The following is a 23,493-nucleotide window of genomic DNA, read 5'->3' as shown; positions in this document are numbered from 1 at the left end:
TTAATTTTAGAATGACTTCTCTGGGAAAATTGTTAGTGGTTCACTGGGTAACAAGAAATAAGAGATGGTGCGGCAAGGCACGAGTTCTGCATCGGGACAGGAATATTGCACAAATAGCCTTCAAGTCATCGAGACTTGGCCTTGACAAACGTGGAAGAGCAGTGGTTTGCAAACCATGTCTGCAGCCTGATGCGGGGCTGGTGGTGCTAGAATCCCCTGGGAACTGCTAACAGCTCCCGATTCCTTGCTCTACCCTAGAAATGTGACTAAACCTAGAGTGGCTCGCAGGGAATCTATGTTTGTAAGATGCTCCGAGGACCCTGGCAAGCGTTTGGGAACTACTGAAATACAGCATATCATGGTAGAGGTAGCCGACGATTTAAGATCATGTCTTGCTTCTAAAAGGGAGTCCTAGGGGCGCCTGGGTGGCTGACTCGGCTAAGTATCTGACTATGGTTCAGGTCATGATCTCGTGGTCCATGAGTTCGAGCCCTGCATTGGGTTCTGGGTTGGCAGCTTCTGTGTCTCCCTCTCTCTCTTTGCTCCTCCCCTAATCATGCTTTGTCTCAAAAATAAATAACACAAAACAAAAATAAATAAAACAAAAAAATGCTTTTAAAGGGAGTCCTGGAATGTATATTGTCCCTGCAAACCTGTTCCCATCCTGCCATGCCCGGGAAATAGCACCACCACCCACTCAGCTGCTCCAGCGAAGAACTCAGGACTCGCTCCTGCCTTTCCCTGTCCATCTACTTCTGTAACTCCTGTCAGCCTCCACCTCCAAACACCCCAAGGCCTCCACACCTCCACCCTACGCCCTGGTCCTGTCACTGCCACCTCTCCCGGAAGGCCGTGGTAGATACCAACCACCCTTTAGCCATTATTAGCCCTGTCCCCAAGACTCATCTTTTAAAAGCGTAAAGCACACCATGACATTCCCGTTTAAAATCCTCCAGAGCCTTCCTATTATACTGTGAAAACAGGGCAAACTCTTGCCAACTGGGCATTTCCCCCCCTTGCTACCCATCTGAACCAGCCAGCTCATGCATCCTCTTTCTTTTTCATCTAAGATGTACTGATTCTTTTTTTTAATTTTAATTTTATTTAAAAAAATTTACATCCAAGTTAGTTAGCCTCTAGCGTGATAATGATTTTAGAAGTAGAATCCAGTGATTCATCCCCTACATACAACACCCAGTGCTCATCCCAACAAGTGTCCTCCTTAACGCCCCTGCCCATTTAACCCTTCCCCTCCCACAGCCCCTCCAGCAGCCCTCAGTTTCTTCTCTGTACTTGAGAGTCTCTTCTGTTTTGTCCCCCTCCCTGTTTTTATGTTATTTTTGCTTCCCTTCCCTTATGTTCATCTGTATTGTATCTTAAATTCCACATGAGTGAAGTCATATGATATTTGTCTTTCTCCAAGTTCGCTTAGCATAATACCCTGTAGTTCCATCCACGTTGTTGCAAATGGCAAAATTTCATTCTTTTTGATTGCTGAGTAATGCTCCATTGTATAAAGATACCACATCTTTACCCATTCATCAGTCGATGGACATCTTTCTATATTTTGGCTATTGTCGATAGCACTGCTATAAACATTGGGGTGCATGTGCCCCTTCGAAAGAGCATACCTGTATCCTTTGAATAAATACCTAGTAGTGCAATTGCTGGGTTGTAGGGTAGTTCTGTTTTTTACTTTTTGAGGAATCTCCATGCTGTTTTCCAGAGTGGTTGCACCAGTTTGCATTCCCACCAGCAGTACAAAAGGGTTCCTCTTTCTCGGCATCCTCACCAACATAAGATGTACCGATTCTTAAAACTCAAGAGTGACTATCATTGCCTCCAAAAAGTTCTCCAGGACTCTTCACTTCAAGGCTGGGTTAGGTGTCCCTTCCTTCTATGCACATGCCAAGCTGGTCTCTATGGAGGAACTCAGCATCCTATGTGGGTTTCATCATCTCTCTCTTCCCAACTTGTCTCTGGGCTACTTGAGGATGTGAGTTATGGGTTTTATGCTGGCACAAATATTTGCCACATGGTAGGCACTCAAATGTTTTTTCTGTGTGTTAACAAGAATACCTCTCCCAATTAGTCCTGGAAAATAGTCTTCCTAGAGGAAGGACACAGTACTGAATATTTCTGATGCATGCCATCTCATATTTCACATCTCCGTGAGTCACAGAGGGGAGCCACCAGAAGGGTGCTCTGGGGAAAGGCACACCTGGGGTAAGATCCAGGTGCCAAAGTGTACTTGCCCTTGGGCAAGTTACTTAACATCTCTGACTTTCAGTTTCCACTCAAATATAAAATGAGGATGTGAAAAACATGCTTAGCAAAGGGCACAGCACATTCTAGGTGTCGCCACACAGTGACTAAGGTTGTTATTCCTTCAGGTGAGCACACCACATGCCAACTCTAATGTCCTTTACCAACTGGCGGTTGGGGTCAGAGGGTCTTTCTTCAACTTGTTTTCATAATTATTTTATTCTATAAGTCAGATCTCTTGATTTGTTTTTCTCCTGAGGTGATCTCTATTTTAACATCATTTCTGGGGTGCCTGGCTGATTTAGTCAGTTGAGCATATGACTCTTGACCTTGGGGTTGTGAGTTTGAGCCCCACATTGAGTATAGAGTTTATTTAAAAATTTTTTATTGTTTATTTATTTTTGAGAGAGAGACAGACAGACAGACGGACAAAGTGTGAGCTGGGGAAGGGCAGAGAGGGAGAGAGAATCCAAGGCAGGCTCTAGGGTCTGATCTGTCAGCACAAAGCCCTATGCGGGGCTTGAACCCAAGAACCATGAGATCATGACCTGAGCTGAAGTTGGACGCTCAACTGACTGAGCCACCCAGGCACCCCTAGAGTTTATTTAACACACACACACACACACACACACACACACACACACACACACACACACTCCCACCACCACCATCACTTCTGAAGAGTCTACCAGCAGTAGAATTGAGTCATCTGATTCTACTCTACTCAGAAGAAACTGATGGGAGACTCAGGACACACCTTACCACTTGTGCCCTTCTCCCTCTACATGTACATTCCTGTGGTCCAATGTCACCAGCGCTATTGTCATAGCACCCAAACCTTGCTAAGTATGTAAAGTTGAAAGAACACTGGATTAGAAGCCTGAACCCTTCCCCCCTGCCCCACTCTGGGTAAGTTTTGCCAGCCTACTTTCTTAAAATGCCAACCATTAAACTGCTTTTATCTCACTAATTAATAATTAGCTTTGGCAAGCAAGAAAGGAAAAGGCACAGCTGGATCATTCTCAAAAAGAGATCGTAATAATTAAGACCCGGATAGTGTAGCTAGGTTTAAAATGCAAGGGGATGGCAAGGCTGTGTAGATGCCAAATAAGCATAAATCGCAAGCTGGGTGTCTTTCCTTGGTTGACGGGTCGGCAGGAGAGTTTCCATTACTCTTCCCGGGGAAAGGCGCGCGCTGGTGTGGCCAGCAGGCTTCCACAATGGGCGCTCTATACTTGAAAGCCCTGAAAGGCTAGAGGCAGTCTTTCCTCCTGCTGCTTTGTAGCTTGAAAATCCCGGCTAGTGATGACTTTATGGGTTCGTACGGTCTAGACAAGCGGGTTACTCTTTGGTGAAACTGCTCCTCAGGGACGTTACTGTAAAAGTTCCCATCCTACTAATTACCATTCCGAAGGGCAGGCTACCGAAAGGGTGCTGGGCTTTTGGCAGAGGCTGAGGCTGGAAAGCCAGTACTCCCAGCTTTATCCCTGACCATGTTTACTTTCTTCCCTGTCAAAACAAGGACAGGAAAGGGGGACAAGAACCCTAGTGAGAAAAATCAACTCTTGGTAGCCAGGAGGACAAAAAAAAAAAAAAAAAAAAAGAAGGCTTCCCCATAGCTGTGCCTGAAGAAGAAGAGTTTCTTGGAAAAATAGGTGAGTGCTGACCCTCTCTCTGCTTTCTATTTTCTATGTAAATCATTTCAGCTTTTTTCTGCATCTTTAGATCTTTAGAAGAAGAGCGTATGTAAAGATACAGTCGTCTGAACTGGGTATGGGTGTAAAATGCTTCCCCAAATAGCAGAGCAGTGGTGCTAAAACCCCGAGGGACTCGCAACTCTTTTCCACCTCAGGTTTTACGAGACCGATAGAGGTAGGTGGCTGTATGTGGTCGAGACACTTATAAGCAATCATTTTCACCTACCCCAGGACCGAGCCAAAGCACCTGTCCAGTAAACCTGCGACTCAGGTTAGCTAACGCTTTGGGAGGAAAACCAGGCTTCTGTGAAGGGGAATCCAGGCCTCTGCTCCCAGGTGTCGTATCCAAATGGAAAACAAGTTCGAGTACATCATCTTCTCCAGAAGGCCTCCAGACCAGGCTTGCCCCACACAGGGGCCTTCTCTGCCCTCGGCGCCCCTCCTTGTTCTCTTATCTTGCACGGACACAGTTTTCTCACCAATAATCTTATTTGCTGTGATAGTTTCTTCTTCTTCCCATTGAGTTGCGTAGGGCATAGGCTGCACCCTTTTCCACTACTACTTCATTCTGATGGACCCAGTGACGGTCTTGCATGCCAAGTGCTCAGTTACTCCCTAGGATGGATAATTGGTTAAACAAAGGAGAAATCCCTATCCCCCCCAAAAGGCAAATAGAGTGGGGCACCTGGGTGGCTCAGTTGGTTGAGCATCTGACTTGGGCTCAGGTCATGATCTCACGGTTCATGAGTTTGAGCCCAGAGTCAGGCTCTCTGCAGCCATCGTGGAGCCAGCTTCTGGACCTCTGTCTCCCTCTCTCTGCCCCCCACCCCTCTCGCTCAAAAATAAAATAAACATTAAGAAAAAAGATAAACAGAGAAAAGGCATTTTTCTTCCTCTTTGTGGGTAAGCTCTAGTGAGAAACTTTGTGTTTGTTCTGGGGACGGGAGTCTAGGAGGGCTCTGGGATCTGCAGGCCCAGAAGGAACTGCACGGCTACGGTCTGATGGCATCTTGTGAATTGAGAACTCCAAACCTAACACAACTTGCTATGAAAGCACACTCAGTATTTTGTAGTGGTTGGAATGTGCTGGAGAGGGAAGGCACTAGAATGGCAATAGTGGATTTCGTTTTGACCCCATTTGGCGACATGGCCTTGAGTCTGACACTATGCTTGTAAGAACCTGTATCACATTGTCATTCAAATTTTCTGACCATCATTTAGTAAAAAATAACATTTTGTATCACAATGCAGAAAACAACACACATGAGCATGAAACTAAGTTTCCTTACAGTTACTGAGTGTGATGTACCCTATTTTCTATTTCTTTTTTTTAATGCTGGTCATAACTTACAATTAACAAACAGCCAAAATGATTGCTACCTACACCTGATATATTTTATGCCATGTTGTTTTTTTCTCTTTTGCTTTCCTCCATCGGGAGGAGTTTGGAGCAGTAACATACCTCCTAATTTCAGGGATGTCAATGAATGATGACTTCCATAATTAAGCCACTGTACCACCCACCTGCCACTCTTTTCCAAGAACTGTCTCCCTGGGGCGGTAGAAGGCACAGGGCTGCGCTAGTGTCTCTATCATTTTATTTTATTTTCCTTATTTTTAAAAGTTTATTTTTTGAGGCACTGGGGAGGCTTCATTGGTTGGGCATCTGACTTCAGCTCAGGTCATGATCTCATAGTTTGAGCCCCCCATTGGGCTCTGCGCTGACAGCTCAGACCCTGGAGCCTGCTTCACATTCCGTCTCTCTCTGCCCATTTGCGCTCGCTCGCAGGTGCTCTCTCTCTCTCTCAAAAACAAATACACTTTTTTTTTTAAAGAAAAGCTTATTTTTTTAAAGTAATCTCTACTCTCGATACGAGGCTCAAATTCACAACCCTGAGGTCAAGAGTCGCATGACCCTCCTACAGAGCTGGCCAGATGGTCCTCCGACCATCATTTTAAAGGGAGCAAGTGGTACAGTTGGACCCTCAACCCAAGCCATAGAATCTCTGTCCTTTCTCAACAAGCACCAAAACTAGGCCTCCCTAGTTTTCAAACATTTATTTTTACTATTTCTTCTTTGTTAGTCTCCCATTCCTTTGAATATTCCAAAGACATTTGTGCTGAATGAGAAAGACCGTGGGAGATGGAACATGTTACAGCTAATACTTATGCTGCTCTGCCACTGAATCAGCGGAGGCCGTCCAGAGTACTTCAGACACAAGCATGTTGCGGTGCTTTCTTCATGATCATATTTTCACTGACCTCGATCTCCTTGGGCCAAGCCAGAGGATAAGGCAAATCTTTGAGAACCCAATTTGTCTCTGTTTGCCATAGCTTTACCATCTCTTTCTTGACAGATTCCAAGGGACCACAGTACCCGCTGTTTGACATTCTGCTAGCATCAAGGGTATGGTTCATGGTCCCAGGATGAAGCCAAGTGAAATGACCCACATGAGAATTAAGTCCAAGACCTCAGTAACACCAGAGCTAACTTCAAGCCACAGAATTCCAGGAGGCAAGCACCACGAATGTGAGGAAGACGGTTTACTAGGAGACCGTAAAGAACTGGTATGCACACCTGATTCTGTTTCATATCTTTCTCTGTCCATGAGAAGAACCGATGACAACTATTAATTGGGCACCTGAGTAATCCTATGGTTTATTACGTTAATAAATTCAGGCCTCTCAGAGCACTTTCTAGACAAGCACCTGACATCGCTCTGAAGGAGCCGTAAATTGCCATCTTCTGGAAGATGACAAAAGAGGCAAAATGTTTTGAGAAAATACCCGTTCACTTTTCAGTCCTGTCATCTTTCCAAAATACATAATTCTATAATAGAAAATACAGACAAAGTGAACAGAAATTCCGGGAGGCTTTGAGATGCTATTTTTAAGAGGCACCACTAACCGTGAACATGAAGCTCCTTTCAAGTCTATATATAGCATCATTCACTTTCCAGTTTGGCCTCCCTGCTGGACAGAACTAAAGGGACGGTGCTCCTCTGCCTGCCACATCGATAGCTTTAGCTCAAGGGCTCCCACACGGCTTTCTAGACCTTTCCTCTTCTGATGATGCCAGGAAACAGATCTTTGTTGAGCAGCAAAAAAGGGAAAAGGAAAAAAAGAAATCCTCTTTCGGAATATTTATTACAGATTCATTTTCAGACACGTGGCCCTATGGATTATTTATAAATGTGTTAACTGGACTCTACTAAACTTTCAGTTTGTTCTGTGCTTGCCAAGTGCCACGTATTAATTACCAGTGGTGTATGTGCGCTTCTGTAACGCACATTTCCTACGCAGCTATCCAGAACCTCTGAGTCATTTCTGAAAAGATTTTTAAAATCCCAATTTTTATATCTGCAGTTACTTCATAATTTTATAGTTTTAATTTCCAAAAGGGGCTTATTCATCTCCCATGGGGGGAAAAAGCCAAAAAACCACAAACCCTTCTAGCCTATGGTGCACTGTCCACAGGTGGTGCCTGTCACAACCAACTCCAGGCCCCTTGGGCAGGTCACTCACAACTAGGGTGCAACATTTTAATTTTATGCTTTTAAAAGTTAATGATTTGTCAAGTTTTGTTAGTCTTAAGAAAAAAATAATTTCCTTTAGGGGCAATGTAGCATATTCTAAATTACATGCATATATATTACTGAAACCAAGTGGCTTTAATCAAACAAGTTTTTCAAAGACTTTTTCTTTAATGGCCGTTGAATACTGTTCTCAGCATCTGAGTGTTCTGCCAAAATTAACTTTATCGAGTTGAATTTTAGGGAGACTTTCAACACGATGATGGTCTAGAGCTTTATGTCATTTTAGAAAGTAGCCATGCAAGGGGGTGGTACGGGGACCTGTTCAAGACCCAGGATCATAAGTGTGTCCCCAAAATATCATCCCACATGGAGTGACTGGCCCTGGTCCTTGTCATTGTTAGTGCACCCGAGTGTAGCCTAAATAACACCACACGGTTCTGCCGGGTAGACAGAAACCAGAAAACAGCAGCCAGGGGAAAAGAATGTTGAGGTCCTTTCCACCCCTGAGTTTAAGATTCAATGCAACTGTTTTCCAGTCAAGCTTTGTGGCTGAAATTTTAACTATGCAGTACACAGCCTACAGAGAGAGAGCCTGAAATAACTCACACAGAAAACACCTTTTTTGCTATTTGCTACAAAAGAAATCTGCTTTGCACATGGTTTTTCTTATTATTTGGTATTCCCTGTTATTTTGGTAATTCTGAAAAAAATGTATCTATTTAGAAACTAAAACCTCCCCCAGACCTAGGTTGTAAAGAGACATCTTAAGTAGTAGACAATGACAGGCACTTTTAGCTATTTCTTCTGTTTTAGTCAAAATTATTTGACATGAGGAAAAGCAATTTCTTTCAGAGTGACTTGTTCTCAGGCCTGGAACCATCTGGAACACCTTGGCTGCCCTTTATGCCTTTAGGAAAAAAATAATAATAATTGGGTACCTATGTAAAGACATAACACATCACGGCATTGTTAAATCTCAAATTCCTACACAGCTGTAAACCAGCTTTACTTTCTCAGAGATAATTCTATTTTTTTTTAAATGTTTATTTGCTCGATCCCATCATGACCTGAGCCAAAATCAAGAGCTGGACCCTTAACCAGCTGAGTCACCCAGGCACCCCTCTCAGGGATGGTTATTTTTAAATTTATTGATTTAAATTCAAGTCAGCTAACATACAGTGTAGTATTGGCTTCAGGAGTAGAACCCAGTGATTTATCGCTTACATAGAACACCCAGTGCTCATCCCAACAAGTGCCCTCCTCCATGTCCACCCCCATCTAATCCATCCTCTATAGCAACCTCAGTGCATTCCCTGTATCTTTTTTTATGTGTGTTTCCATACCAAAGAGAGCCTGAATTGGTTAGGTTTAAACAACAAAACAGGGGAGCCTGGGTGGCTCAGTTGAGCATGACTGGCTCAGGTCATGATCTTGCAGTCCGTGGGTTTGAGCCCCACGTCAGGCTCTGTGCTGACAGCTCAGAGCCTGCAGCCTGCTTCAGATTCTGTGTCTCCCTCTCTCTGACCCTCCCCTGCTCATGTTCTGTCTCTCTCGCTCTCAAAAATAAACAAACATTAAGAAGATAAACAAAAAGCAACAAAACAGAAAACAAAACACCTTATTCAACCCAGTGGAGTATGAAACACATTTGTGACCTGATAAAATGAAGCCAACTCGTGGCTGGTCTGATGGATATAAATGAACACCAGCATCCAGTTTCCTGAAGAAGAACAAAGTAAGCTTGGTTGCAAGGTGCTAGTAACCTTTCCATCCCTGGCACCGGAGAGGCTCCCGCAGCCTTAAGTTTCTCCCTTTCTGTCAAATACCACTCTCAGTGCATTTCCAAGAAGTATGCACAGAGCCCTGAGACAGGAGCAGGGAGATTCTGTACCTTGACTGTCTTTTTAGCAGGAACAAATTAGCTTAAAGCTTTCCCATTTTCCTGCAGATCCTGTCTTTAATGTTGTGCGGCTGGGTGTGCCTGGGGATCATTTTATTCTGAAAACTAGACCCACATGGAAAAGACATTAAAATAAGTTTGCTGCCGTGATACCCACGAAGATGAAAGAGCCTCTCTGATTTTAATATGCTGTGTTTTAGATGGGAGGGAAAAGAAAACCATTCTTTGGAAACACGGGCATTTGGCCAGGCTACAAATTCCTCAGGTGTTAAATCTCCATCACCTTCGCGGCAGAGGGGTATGGGAGCACCTTGCGTCTGTTTGTTTATTCGTGTTTCCAGTGGAATCTATACCGTTTTCCAGGCTTACAATACATTGCTCTCTCTTTAGCATTCATACTTCGGTTCTGGCACTGGCTTCCAAAGGAGACTTACTGAGAAGTGTGCACGATGGGTGTTGGCATACAAGTGAGCTCTGGATCTTGGCTTCAAGAGATTGCATTCTTTTTGGGGGGCCAAGGGGCGGGTGTGAGCAGCAGTCTTAATGTGTGCCCTTTAAAACAACTTTATCTTGTGATCTTTCCTGGTATTTTTTTGGCCAGTGCAGAGACTCCTGCTGGGACAAAGAAAAGCAACATGACAGAGAGCCAAAGCCTTGCCATGAACTATTTCTAGCACGAGGTAAAATAGGGCTGTCAAGACTTTTAAGATTTCTTGTGGGAATTCTTAACAGTGGACTTATTATTTTTGTTGAGTTTGATTAAAGAACACAGTTAATAGCAGAGATGAAATTGAGATTTATGACAAAGCAGACCTGGTTAAGCACGGTATTGCTAAAATGGTACGTCTCAAAAATATGTTCTTTTAGAGACGATAACTTATAGATACCTTCTGTCACTGCAAATATTGCATCTGAAGGTTAAGTGGCTGCTCAGGATAGAAACTGAGTTTCTTTAGAGTTTCCGAGGATGAAACTGAGCCACTCTAATTTTCTTTCCTGAAAAACTCTCAATATAATGAAGCACATTCTATCTCATGGGAAGCAAAATGTTCTGGATAGTGGAAGATCCAGATGCTAGAATTTTCTATCAGAAAGCCTTTTAGTCATTAACCAGTTCTAAGTGTGATCCACAACAGAGTCTTTGGCAACTAGCTCTTCTGGTTTTTCCTTCTTTCCTCTCTTTCCCCCCCTTTATTTCTCCATTTAGTATGTATTTCGATTGTTTTATTTGACCATGCTATTGATTTCTCACTGTGCCTAAGAACATTGAGAGGAAGGGATTCCACTTACTATCTGTCTTCAATGGAGAGGAAATTCCAGAGATTTTCAAACTCAAAGGACCGCATGTATTCACTTCCCTTGTTCTTAAATGGATTGTTTTCAGCAGAGGAAACTGCTATTTGCTCACTCAAGGAGTGGGTGGAAATTGTGGGGTCTTGCTCCTCATTTCTGCCTGGGCCACAAGTTCCTTAACAGAGGCAAAAACAAAGTGCAATGCACAGATCTCGAGGGTGTAGCTGACAAGTGTGATAAATGTACGCCTCTGTGTAACTAACATCTCGATCAAGATATGGAACAGGTCACTCCAGAAAGTTCTCTTATGCATACACCCCTCTCTCCACTGTCCTGGAGTCAAATACTGTTCTGATATCTGTCACTGCAAACTGGTTTGCCTGTGCTTGAATTTCCTATGTACGTCTTCGTGTCTTGCTTCCTTGAACCTGGTGAAACGGTTTTGAGATTCATCCTCTTTTTTGGCTTTACTTTGTTCCCTTATGTTGCTAAATGCTATTTTGCTGCATGGACAGATGACAGTTTGTCCATTTACCTACAAGTGAATTAAAAGTGTGGGGAGCTCTGTACATCCTTGTACTTGTCTTTGGTGGACATGTTTTCATCCCCTTTGGGCGAAATCCTAGAGTGGGGCTGCCAGGCCAATACCAGGACCGCTCTGGCTCTGGAATGCTGAACAAGCTCTGTGATCTCTGCGGCGCTGGCCCTCCTCCTCCTCCGCGTGGAGGAGCAGTGACGCTCCACTGACCCTCTCTCCCCTCAGAGCAAGCTTCCAGGGTGTTCTCTGCCCTTCACAGGAACGAGGGCAGGGAGTTTCCAAGATGCTGCTGTCAAAATTCACATGGTCCTAAAGGCTTTGGGACGACCTGCATGTGGCCCTAGGCCTAGGCAGATCTTATCAGTGAAAGGGTTAGGACTTTCCCATCTTAAAGGGCACTGAAAATGTAAAAGAACCTCAAAGAGGGTGGGGCTGCGGGATGCCCGCTGCCCCTGCCTGCAGTGGTGGGGGGGCTTGTGTAGGCATATCCTTCCACAAGAAGGGCACAGAGCTCATTAACGAGGGTGCGCATCTGTTAGAAACATCCAATATTCCATTTTTTTTAGTGCTTTGAATTTCCACAATTAAAAGCATTATTATTACTTCACTTACTAAAATAACAAAACAGAAGGTGCCTGGGTGGCTTAGTTGGTTAAGCATCTGACTTCAGTTCAGGTCATGATCTCATGGTTCGTGGGTTGGGTTCAAGCCCCGCATCAAGCTCTGTGCTGACAGGTGGGAGCCTGGAGCCTGCTTTGGATTCTGTTTCTCCCTCTCTGTCTCAAAAATAAACATTAATGGGGCACCTGGGTGGCTCAGTTGGCTGAGCATCCGACTTCGGCTCAGGTCATGATCTCACAGTCTGTGGGCTTGAGCCTCCACATCGGGCTCTGTGCTGACAGCTTAGAGCCTGGAGCCTATTTCGGATTCTGTGTCTCTCTTTCTCTCTGTGCCTCTCCCCTGCTCACACTCTGTTTCTTGCTCTCTCAAAAATAAACATAAAAAAAAGAAACATTAAAATTAAAAATAATAATAAAATAAAATAATAAAACGAGATATGAAAATCTATAAACCTGCTAACTCTTTGCTCCTGCCATCCATACTTGGTCATAAGATGGTTTATGTTAAATACTCCTGTGTTAATAACATATAGTGTCATTTTTGTTTTCAGATATGACTCCCACCCCCACTTCCTCTAGAAAATGCATCTATGCCCAGAGAAGGTCATTAGCAAATACCACCTGTAACGCACATTCCTGGAACCAGCCTTTTCTGAGATTAGTGCAGACCAAAAATAAACATGCACAGGCAGTCCTAGCCAGGGCTGGTGAAATACTGTCTGCCCAAAAAGGCAGGATTCAGTTAAGAGCAGTAAGTGTTTTCCTTGTTTTGAACATGCTATACAGCTACTTCAAGAAGCCCTCGCTAACATGCCAGCGTCCGCCATTTTCACCATTGACAGCCAACAGTTCCTGGACACACTGGTTTCTTTACTGGTGCAGAGCGTCTTGATGCCCGGTTGGGCACTCCCAAAGCCAATGTCCTTTCTGAACCGGTGGCTTAAGCAGAGTGTTAACACTGGTGGTTCTCTCCGTCCCTATCTCTGTGTCGTTAATCTTCACAGTGAGGTACCCACTGCCTCCAACGTGCAGATCAGGAACTGGAGAATTGGAAAAGCTTAAGGTCAATTCTGTCTCAAGCAACAGAACCCAAATCTGAATTCAGATCTGTCTGATGCTTGACGCTTTCACCCCTTCACTTCTATGCTCCCAGGGTTTTCAAAAGTGACTCAGAAAACACCAGATTCACTAACGCATCCTGTCAACATACCCAAGTCTGATTACTAATTCCCTAAGCTGACATTGCATAAAGACCATGGAGGATAAAACTATCTTCCCCAAATCGCTTTATCTCTGATCACACCTTATTCCATTTATTTTGGCATTTGCATTTGCCTTACAATATCTAAGACACTTTACGGGTGTGAATACACAGCTCAGAACTGTGCTAAAACAGCATAGAGGGACTGACGCCATATGTTTCTCTTGTCTTGGTCGTCCCTGCTGAGAATTTAGGCCATCTGTGATTAAGTCATGTTCATTATGCGTCCATCCTGCATGTGTATGACTGGCTTCTACTAAAAGATAGAAGTCCTAATCCACTGGCGCTATGCCTTATGCGTTTCTGTATCCACAATCCCTGGCGCAGCACCTATTACAAAATAGCTACTTAGTAAATCATGTCAAATGCCAACATGCCCAACCCACAGGGCACCTGGGTGGCTTAGTTGGTTAAGCGTCTTACTTCAGCTGAGGTCATGATCTCGCGGTTCGTGAGTTTGAACCCCATATCGAGCTCTCTGCTGTCAGTGTGGGGCCTGCTTCTGATTTTCTGTCAAGCGCGTTCTCTCCCCCACTTGCTTTCTGTCTCAAAAATAAACATTAAAGAAAAAAAAGAAAGAAAAGATGCCCAATCCAAGTGCCATGGAAAACAGTGGCTATGCCATTTGGGAACCATTTGAACTTGGGAAAGTTATTATTGAAGTGAGGCTCAATTTCCTTTGTCCTTAAATTGGGATTAATAATGGTGAATAGGAATGCTTCTGTGCACCATAAAATGCTACAAATATATCACTTGTTATTATTATTATTCCTACAGATCACCACTGATTTGATGGTTTTCTTCCAGTCAAGAAACCTTAATAAGGTTATTTTTTTTTAATTTTTTAAATGTTTTTATTTATTTTTGAGAGAGAGAGAATGAGACAGTGTGATCACGGGAGGGTCAGAGAGAGGGGAGACACAGAATCCGAAGACAGGGTCCAGGCTCTGAACTAGATGTCAGCACAGAGCTTGATGCAGGGCTTGAACTCACGAACCGCCAAATCATGACCTGAGTTGAAGCTGGACGCTCAACAGACTGAGCCTCCCAGGCGCCCCTTAATAAGGTTTCTTAGTAAATTGTGGAGTTAAGGGAAAGTAAATGAAATATTTCTTCGTTGTTGCCCTCCTTAATCTGCCAATACTTTGAAGGGCAAGAAGAGGTTCAAAACAAGGGAAGGGAAGCAGAATTAGCCATAAGATTGGACCATGACCCTCAGGAAGCAGGATAAAGGTTTTACAAGTCAATCAGAAAAGAAGATGAAAGAACAATTAAACCAAAGTAGTATATAAACAAACAAGCAAAGCAACCATGGGCCAGGAAAGGGTGTGTGAATGACCCTGAACATAATGCAAGCCACATCTTGTCATTCTCCAGCAGCAAGACAGCACTTGTATCTGAAAAGGGAAATGTAAATCAAGGCCATTTTCTTAGCAGGAAAATCTGGGGGAATGTTTCTTAGGCGCTGTCTAGATATTCAGTTCTTCAGGGCAGAGCCCGTCCATGAGAAAAACCACACTGCGGCTTCAGGAATTCATAAATAGGTCACAAAATTCAGGCAATGCTGAAATATTTTTGCTTTGCTTTTCTCATTTTCCACCATTAAACAGAATAGGATTTCTTTCTTTGAGGTTTTTCCTTCTATCTCATCCTCTTCCTTGGGTGGGCAGGGGGAGGTATGCTAGTTTAGACCTCACCTTAGTTATCTCGGAGTTTTTCTGCTCTATTAAGTCTACTTTAGTTTGTCTTCCCAAAAAAGGGGTGGGGGAGAGTTCATCTCAAAGCCATTTATTTTATTTTTTTAAAGATTTTATTTTTAAGGAATCTTTACACCTACCATGAGGCTCGAACTTACAACCCAGAGAATAAGAATCATATGTTCCACTGACTGAACAGCCAGGTACTCTCGCCTCAGCTCCATTTAAATAGATTCTAAATGTCAAGTAAAATTTTATCAGTTATACAAGTCTATAGTGGGACTTCCATCCTTAGAGAAAAATTAATACATTTAAAAAAGATCTGTTGTGTATCAGTTAACTCCTGGAAGTTTTAAAATCTTAGAGTTTGAATAACTTATTGCAAAAGCCACAAAGGAATGCTAAGGGTCTACTCTAAGGCCAAACAGCAGGAGCCAGAGGAGTATGAAGTGAAATAACATAGCATAAAAACTCAAATTATGCATTCATACACATAATCTGTGACTTCACAGCCATTTCAGGGAGCCTAAACAAGAAAACAAACAAAAAAATTGGTTTAATTTCCTTGGGTGCCTTTCTCTGGTTTAATATTTGCATTCCACCCCCCGTCTCCTGAGTGGGCCAAAATATATATACAAATATTTTCCAAGAGAGACTATGCAATGCTATTATAGCTAGAAATCCAGCCAACTCTTTCCGTGGCTTCTCCATTAAGACATAAGCAAGCATCTGTTCAGTCCCATTGGACCCATCTCCGGAGTCTTAGCAAGTAGACTACAGTAACCTTTCTCCAGGCAAGGTGGAAATATGTTAACCCAAGCGAGAAAACACACGGCTGACAACTAGACAGATCACATTTACAAAAGTAGTTTCCCAACTTGGGCCACAGGTTAGAATTATCTAGTTTGAGAGAGCTTTTAAAATTGCCCAGTGCCCAAGCTCCACCGACCAACTGAATGAGAGTTTCAGGAATGGAGCCCAAGCAAAAAGTGGTTTAAAAATCCTAGAGGAGAAAGCAGGAAATAGCCTCCTTGATGTCAATCGCAGCAATTTCCTACTCGACACATCCCCAAATGCAAGGGAATCAAGAACAAAAATGAATATTGGGACCTCACCAAGATTAAAAGCTTCTGCACTGCAAAGGAAACAACCAGAAAAACTAATAGGCGGGGCGCCTGGGTGGCTCAGTTGGGAAAGTCCGGCTTCATTCAGCTCAGGTCATGATATCACGATTCCGTTCGTGGGTTCGAGCCTTGCATAGGGCTCTGTGCTGACCGCTAGCTCAGAGCCTGGATCCTGCTTTAGATTCTGTATCTCCTTCTCTCTCTGACCCTCCCCTGCTCGCACTGTCTCTCTCTGTCTCTCAAAAATAAATAAAAAGCATTAAAAGAATTAAAAACAAACAAAAAAACTAAAAGGCAACCGACAGAATGGGAAAAGATAGTTGCAAATGGCATATCGAATAAAGGGCTAGTATCCAAAATCTACAATTAACTCAACAAACTCCATACCCGAAAAACAAATAACCCAGTGAAGAAACGGGCAGAAGATCTGAACAGACACTCCTCCAAAGAGGAGGCCAGCAGATGGCCAACAGGCACATGAAATGATGCTCAGTGTCACTCATCATCAGGGAAATACAAATCAAACCCACACTGAGATACCACCTCACACTGGTCAGAGTGGCTAAAATGAACAAATCAAGAGACTATAGATGCTGGCGAGGATGTGGAGAAACGGGCACCCTCCTACACTGTTGGTGGGACTGTAAACTGGTGCAGCTGCTCTGGAAAACAGTGTGGAGGCTCCTCAGAAAACTATCAACAGAACTCCCCTGGGACCCAGCAATAGCTCTGCTAGGGATTTACCCAAGGGATACAGAAGTGCTGATGCATAGGAGCACCTGTACCCCAATGTTCATAGCAGCACTGTCAACAATAGCCAAATCATGGAAAGAGCCTAAATGTCCATCAACTGATGAATGGATCAAGATGTGGTTTATATATACATACACAATGGAGTACTACATGGCAATGAGAAAGAATGATATCTGGCCATTTGTAGCAAAATGGATAGACCTGGAGGGAGTCATGCTCAGCAAAATAAGTCAGGCAGAGAAGGACAGACACCATATGTTGTCACTCATAGGTTTAACAGGAGAAACCTAATAGGAGGCCATGGGAAGGGGAAGGCGGGGGGAAAGAGTTGGGGAGAGGGAATGAGGCAAATCATGAGAGACATTTGAATGCTGAGAACAAACTGAGGGCTGAAGAGGGAGGGGGGAAGGGGAAGGGGGGTGATGGTCATGGAGGAGGGCACTTGTGGGGAAGAGCACTGGATGTTATATGGAAACTGACTTGGTAATAAACTATTAATAATAAAAATCCTTGAGGTTGGGGTGCCTCGCTGGCTCAGTGTGTAGAACATGTGACTCTTGATATTGGGGCTGTGAATTTGAGCCCCATCTGTAGTGTAGAGTTTATTTAAAATTAAAAAAACAATAATAAAAAATAAAAATCTTCCAAGAGATTTTGATTTCAGCCTGATGGAGAGTCACTATTTTAAGAGATTAAATGGGAGGGGTGCCTGGGTGGCTCAGTCCATTAAGCGTCAGACTTTGGCTCAGGTCATGATCTCACAGCTCAGAGCCTGGAGCCTGCTTTGGATTCTGTGTCTCCCTCTCTCTCTGCCCCTTCCCTGCTCATGCTCTCTCTCTTTCTTTCTTTCTCTCTCTCAAAAATAAACATTAAAAATTTTTTATTTTTTATAATTTTTTTGAATTTACAACCAAGTTTTTATTTTTTGAATTCATAATTTTATATATTTTTAAAGTATAATTTCTTGTCAAACTGGCTTACATACAACACCCAGTGCCCATCCCAACAAGTACGCTCCTCAATGCCCAACAGCCATTAAAAATATTTTTTTAATTAAAAAAAAAAAACACAGAAAAAGAGATTCAGTGGGAAAATATGGGGGTACTGAAGAGGACAGAAATTTTAGCCACTAATAATCAATACAATCTGCAAAGCTAACCCAGGCCTTTCCTACAGGGTGATTTTGTTCCTCCTCCCAGAAAAGATAATTATATTAATTGGAAGAAGAGAAAATTCATTAAACTCTTTTTGAGGGGGTAGGGGCCATCAGTAATTCTGTCCAGATCTTCCGGTTATATGCCCTGAAATGTTGTCTTAGTTATAAAGGTAAAATGGACTCATCTTAGTAAATAGGAAAAAAGAGAAAGAAGAAAATAACACCCATTTTCCTGTCATATTAAGGTAACCATAGTTAAGTTTTTTGGAGTAAAAAAAAAAAAATTGGGACCATGCACATATGGTTTTGTAATCCAATAATGTGAAAACCTTACCTTGTCCTTACACAGCTCCAGAGCACACTGCTGTGAATGACTGCCGAGCAGTCCATTGTTTGAAACGGCCATTATTCATTGGTGACTGATGTTTGCTTTAGTTTTATTTATAGACACAATTAGGACCACGGTCCCTCTGAGTGCAAAGTAAGATGAATCTGATAACTATTGAAAGGATAAACCATTCGTGTCACAGGTAAAAAAATATGGGGGGTGGGGTGAGAAGGTCCTGATAGGTAGCATTTGCTGATTTGATTGACTCCCACCATGGCCAATTTCAAGATCATCCTTCTAACAACTGGTTTGTCCACCTGAACATTGAATCAGCTCTAACTCATCCTTCAAGAAAACCCTGGATGAACTTCACTGCTCAGTTCTCCTGTTGTGACCTGCTGCTTGAAGGGTACAGTGGGAGTCCTGTGGATGAAGGCGAACTATAATTACGTTCTCTTAACATTCTGTTGTATTTTGGGTTTGGAGTTGTCAAGTTGGTACCTGGAGCAGCTACATGGCTGAAGGTCTAATAAGAGTTTTCTAAGAAGTCTTAATATAGAAAGTACTAGAACACTGGAAGGACCACATGTTTTTTAAATAGACAGAGATGGGGCTTTGAAGTTAGCCATATCATGTCTGTATTTCTTTAATCTGTCTATGGGAAAGATGATGTTGGCTCAGTAGAGGTGGTGTTGGGATTAAAAACCTCATTCATAGGGGCACCTGGGTGGCTCGGTTGGTTAAGCATCTGACTTCGGCTCAGCTCATGATTTCACAGTTTGTGGGTTCAAGGCTGCCCCTCACTGGGCTCTATGTTGATAGCTCGGAGCCTGGAGCCTGCTTTGATTCTGTGTCTCCCTCTCTTCCTGCCTCTCTCTCACTCATGCTCTCTCTCAAAAATAAATAGTACACACACAAAAAAACCCTAATACATAAAGTATATAGTAAGCATTTAATACAGTAAACGCTCTATAAATGTTGGTTGACTTCCCCCTTAGTAATCATACTCTGGATGTTACTTCTAAGGAGAGGGGTATGAATTCCTTTGACACTGTATTTGCAGGGAATTTAATTAAGCTGATCTTTAAATTATATATCTTTATGATTTAAACCAGGGGTTGGCAAACTATGACTTGTGTTTTTTATATCTTTTTTTTTTTTAATAAAGAAAGTTTTACAGAAACTTTCAGTTTTAAAGAAACCCACCAGGCTCATTCATTTATGGAGTTCTCTAGCTGCCCTTCATGTTACAACGCAGAACTGAGTAACTGAAATAGAGATCCCATAGCCTACACAGCAAGAAATATTTACTATTTGGTCCTTTACAGAAAAGGTTTGCAACACCTATGTTTAACCATTCTAACCTTTCCTTAAGTGAATACTTTCTTTTTAATATATCGCCCATATTTAAGGAAAAGAAAACATAAAGAGAAAATGAAAAAGATGAGGTAAGAAGATTTTCCTAGGATTTAGAAATTGCAGAATAAATAGTAGGTCCAAGAGCACTGGAGAAATACTTGAAACTGTAGGATAAAGCTGAGCTCTAATTCAGTCGAGATGGTCTATTTTAAAGAATATTTTATAAATGAGATTTTCTACAAGGGGACTATTACTTCTGGACCTGGAATACACCTTGAATGTATATGGAACTTGGAAGAGTGAACTTAGGAGGCAGAAACTTGGAATATTATTTATAACTTGGCCACGAAAGTGAGTGAAACCACATTAGTCAGGCAAAATAAGCTGATCTCTCTAACTACAGGTAAAAATAACATTTCAAACATTGAAAAATGTACACAGTCAAAACTGTACAGGGAAGGAGTTGAAGCCACCACTTCCCCTAATTTTTGATGTTTACATGGAATGTTCTTCAAGCAGCAAATAAGTTACCCGTGATCGTGACAGAATGAATATGGCACATCTTTACCACAACATAAATTAATTCTCTCAGTGGGAAGTTGTTAAAATAGGCAAGCTGTCAGAAAGATTTCTTTACGTCTGAAGGAAAGGAAATGATTCCACTTCTTCCAAACATTCTTACATGAACAATAATAAACTCTTACTTTTAAACTGCCTATTTTCATGGGGTCCTAGGGCACCGGGTACTAATTGGGGCAGTCATGGTTATCTGCTGTTGGCCGTGAGTCAGTCCACATGAAGTCAGGTATGAAACCCTCTCTGGTATTAAACTGCCCCCATAATTCATATTATAAATGAATAAATATTCATAGGAACACCCCAAAAAAGATTGCAGAATTACACTATGCTCTCACAGGATTTCTTAGATCTACACAAAGATCCTAGAAAGTAAATCTTCACAGAATAAAATATGGTGGCTGACCTAAAGGGTGGAAATATGGTGGCTGATCTAAAGAAATGGGCAAATGCCCAACACATATCAGCCAATTCATCCTCTACAGAAGAGTCACCCCAATTCTGTTCCTGAAGCACCTAGTTGAACACTCCAGGCCACAGAGAGGAACACTTATTAGATGCCGTCTGTATAGATATTCTCTCACACTTAATACACATTTACCAATATATTGGGTATGATTAATGATCGGTAAAGGGCTCGTACAGATAGGGACTCTGATGGTCCTGCCTCAAATGCCCGTCTTATCTTAGAAATACCCAATCCTGACAGGACACAGGGTGTCTGTTAGCCATGAGCCCCCCAAAACTGCCCTTAGAAAGGAGGTCCTGTAATCAGAGTCAATTAAGTTTGGGAAACTTAATAAATCTTTCCCTGGGAGAATAACAATATATAGTAAAGCCCCACATTAAAGAAATCAGTCTACTTTGGTTTAACCCATCAATGTCCCCCATCTTATTAGGGAATCCCTTTCCTCCAGCTACTATTTTGTGAAAGTCAATATTCTGAAACACACGTTGAGAAAGATCACTGTAGTCACCTCCCTTGCTGGGAGATGGCTGAAAGAAAAATCCACAAACTGTAAGAGACAGTCCACCCCACAGCCAAGGGGGTGATGCTAGAGAGGATGGTGTGACTCTAGGATCAGCCCGCAGTGCCCTGGCTCCTACCCAAAGCACGGGCCTCACCCCCCACTGTTGAGGTGGCCTATTTCAGTACCTGGGACCTGCCAGGCTTTGCCTCACAGAGCTTCTGTAAAAGGCTGTCCCCTACCTAGACATCCCACTCCAGTCTTATTTACCATTCAGGGGAAGCATTTTCTCAATTTCTGTCTGGATGCTCTCATATCACTGAGTTCTATATAGCACTTGTCATGGTTACAATGTTCTATTTATTTCATGCCGGTCTAAACTCCTACTGGGGAGAAGGAGGAGGGAAATCTATCCCCTACTTCTCAGACAGGCAAAAAGAAGAGGGATCTTTCCAGCCTCAGTTTTCAACTGTCTTTACTCATTCCTGCCCACAAAGGAGCGATGACTAAGCGGATCTCTGAACTGGGGATAAGGGCCGGCACCTATGCATCTCAGGGCCCGGGATGCACTCTGGTCTGCCCCGCCTCCAGGCAGAAGGGCGGTCTGCGAAAGAAGTTAAAGTCAAGGAAGACACACTCAGAAGTCCAATGGTTATGGGTCCAAATTCCATCCTGCAGATTAGCTTTATTCACGAATAAAGTGGATTTTGATCTCTCCTCTGGCTCCTGCTCTATTTTTCAGTTGCTTCTGCGTTTGGGAGAAGACGACAAGAGTGCTTGCTGGCCCCTACAATACCGGCATTCTCCACTAGCGCCCAACTGCCGTCAGGATGGGGATGAGGTCTCCTTTGGCTCCCTACTGTATGTAGCTCAGGGCCTCGCACATAGGAAGGACTCTGAATTTGTTCTTTAACATTTATTATAGAAAATGTTTAAAATAAGCAAAAATAGGGAGAATGATACAACGAACCCCGGTGTATTCATCACCCAGCACCAACGATGATCAATGTACGGCCACCTTGTCTCATCTACTCCTTTACCTGACTGAAGCAAATCCAAGACCTCATACGTCACACGTGGTAAAGGCTTGAAAAAACATCTATAAAACCATTATCACATACATGCTATACATAATTTATAAATGTTTCTTCAGCAATAAACAGAAGACTAAATCAACAAACTCTACAGAGATTAGTAGAGGGTCAAAGAGGGGGTAGGTCTGACTCATCACCTGTCTCCCGCCCTCTCCTGCCCCCGCGTGTCAGACATCACATTCACACACACTCTTCTCCAGTTACTCCTCCCCCACTCCCGAGATGGCAGGGCCAAGCCACTCACCGGTTGGGGTGCTGCTGCGGAACGAAGAGGAGGGGGTGATGGGCGGGGTCACAGGAGGAGTAAGGCTTCCACTGCTGTGGCGTGGTGGAGTGGACACATTCCCTCGAGACACCGAGCTGGACAAGGTCAGCGAGAGCTTCGGCTGAATCTTCTTCTTCAGGGACTCCTGCTCTCGGCGGGCAGCATCTGTCATGAATCTGAAGCAACAACGGAAGGTGAGTAACCAGGCCCATCTATGCAGCATGAAGAATGACGACAGTTTACCCGGAGTTGGACAGATACCCCACCCTGGGAAAGGGGCTTGGTCACAGGTTTCCTGAGAGTCTGAATGTTCACGATGGAGGAAAATCCCCCCCCAGTGGACAAGATGGCGCGGACCTCAGCAGTGCCTATCATACCGGAAGTGGCTCAAAGCACAGAAGCTACGATCGTTATATAAACCTCTGTAATCTGGTCTTATCTATATATTCGGTCTATCTCACCTAACTCCAAGTTTCTTGAGGACGCATCACATGTTCATACCTCTGAAAGCTGCTGGTTTGGGCCTCACACTTAGAACAGACTGTGGCTGGGCTGATGGGGAATCAGCCCCGAGAGTGCACACAGAGCGTTAGATGGAAACTCTTGTCAAAAGAGGGAAGGAAGAGAGGAGGGAGAGAGGCAGGGAGGAAGGTGGCAGGTCTCCCTGTGTCTTCTCTTACCCCAGTTAAATAGTATCAATAGCTCATGCTTTTTATTGCACACTACTCTCCTACAGCTCAGATATGAAACAGCAACCTGTTAGTAGTGCTTAAGAAGAAATGATTCAGTATCTAATGGATAGTTGATACCTGTCACAACACAGCATTTTATATACTGTTAAGTGAAACTACAATACAATATAAGTTTATTTTGGGAGTGTTTGCTATATAATTGGACTTAATGAAATGTTTAGAGGTGCAGTAGGCATGACTTTGAGTAGATAATGAAAGAAAATGCAAAATGCTAATTGATTCATGATGTGGTTTCATCTTAGCTTGGGCAAACCATGCAGTATTTAATATATAGTAGCAGAATATTTACTATTGAAGCTTGAAAAGATGTG

The 23,493-nt window shown here is 43.1% G+C and overlaps 1 protein-coding gene across 1 annotated transcript in view; it reads right to left on the bottom strand.

The window, feature by feature from the left end:
- Nucleotides 1-23,493, bottom strand: part of JAZF1 (JAZF zinc finger 1) — a 331,623-nt gene that overhangs the window by 31,811 nt on the left and 276,319 nt on the right. Inside the window, exon 3 of the mRNA XM_029925849.1 lies at nucleotides 22,410-22,606. Within this exon, the coding sequence (XP_029781709.1) occupies nucleotides 22,410-22,606 (197 nt within the window). The remainder of the gene's footprint in view (nucleotides 1-22,409; nucleotides 22,607-23,493) is intronic.

This window comes from Suricata suricatta, chromosome 2, assembly GCF_006229205.1.
Source record: "Suricata suricatta isolate VVHF042 chromosome 2, meerkat_22Aug2017_6uvM2_HiC, whole genome shotgun sequence".
Taxonomy (NCBI): domain Eukaryota; kingdom Metazoa; phylum Chordata; class Mammalia; order Carnivora; family Herpestidae; genus Suricata; species Suricata suricatta.
The sequence above is the reverse complement of the archived record's forward strand: the minus strand, read 5'-3'. Positions and strand labels throughout refer to the sequence as shown.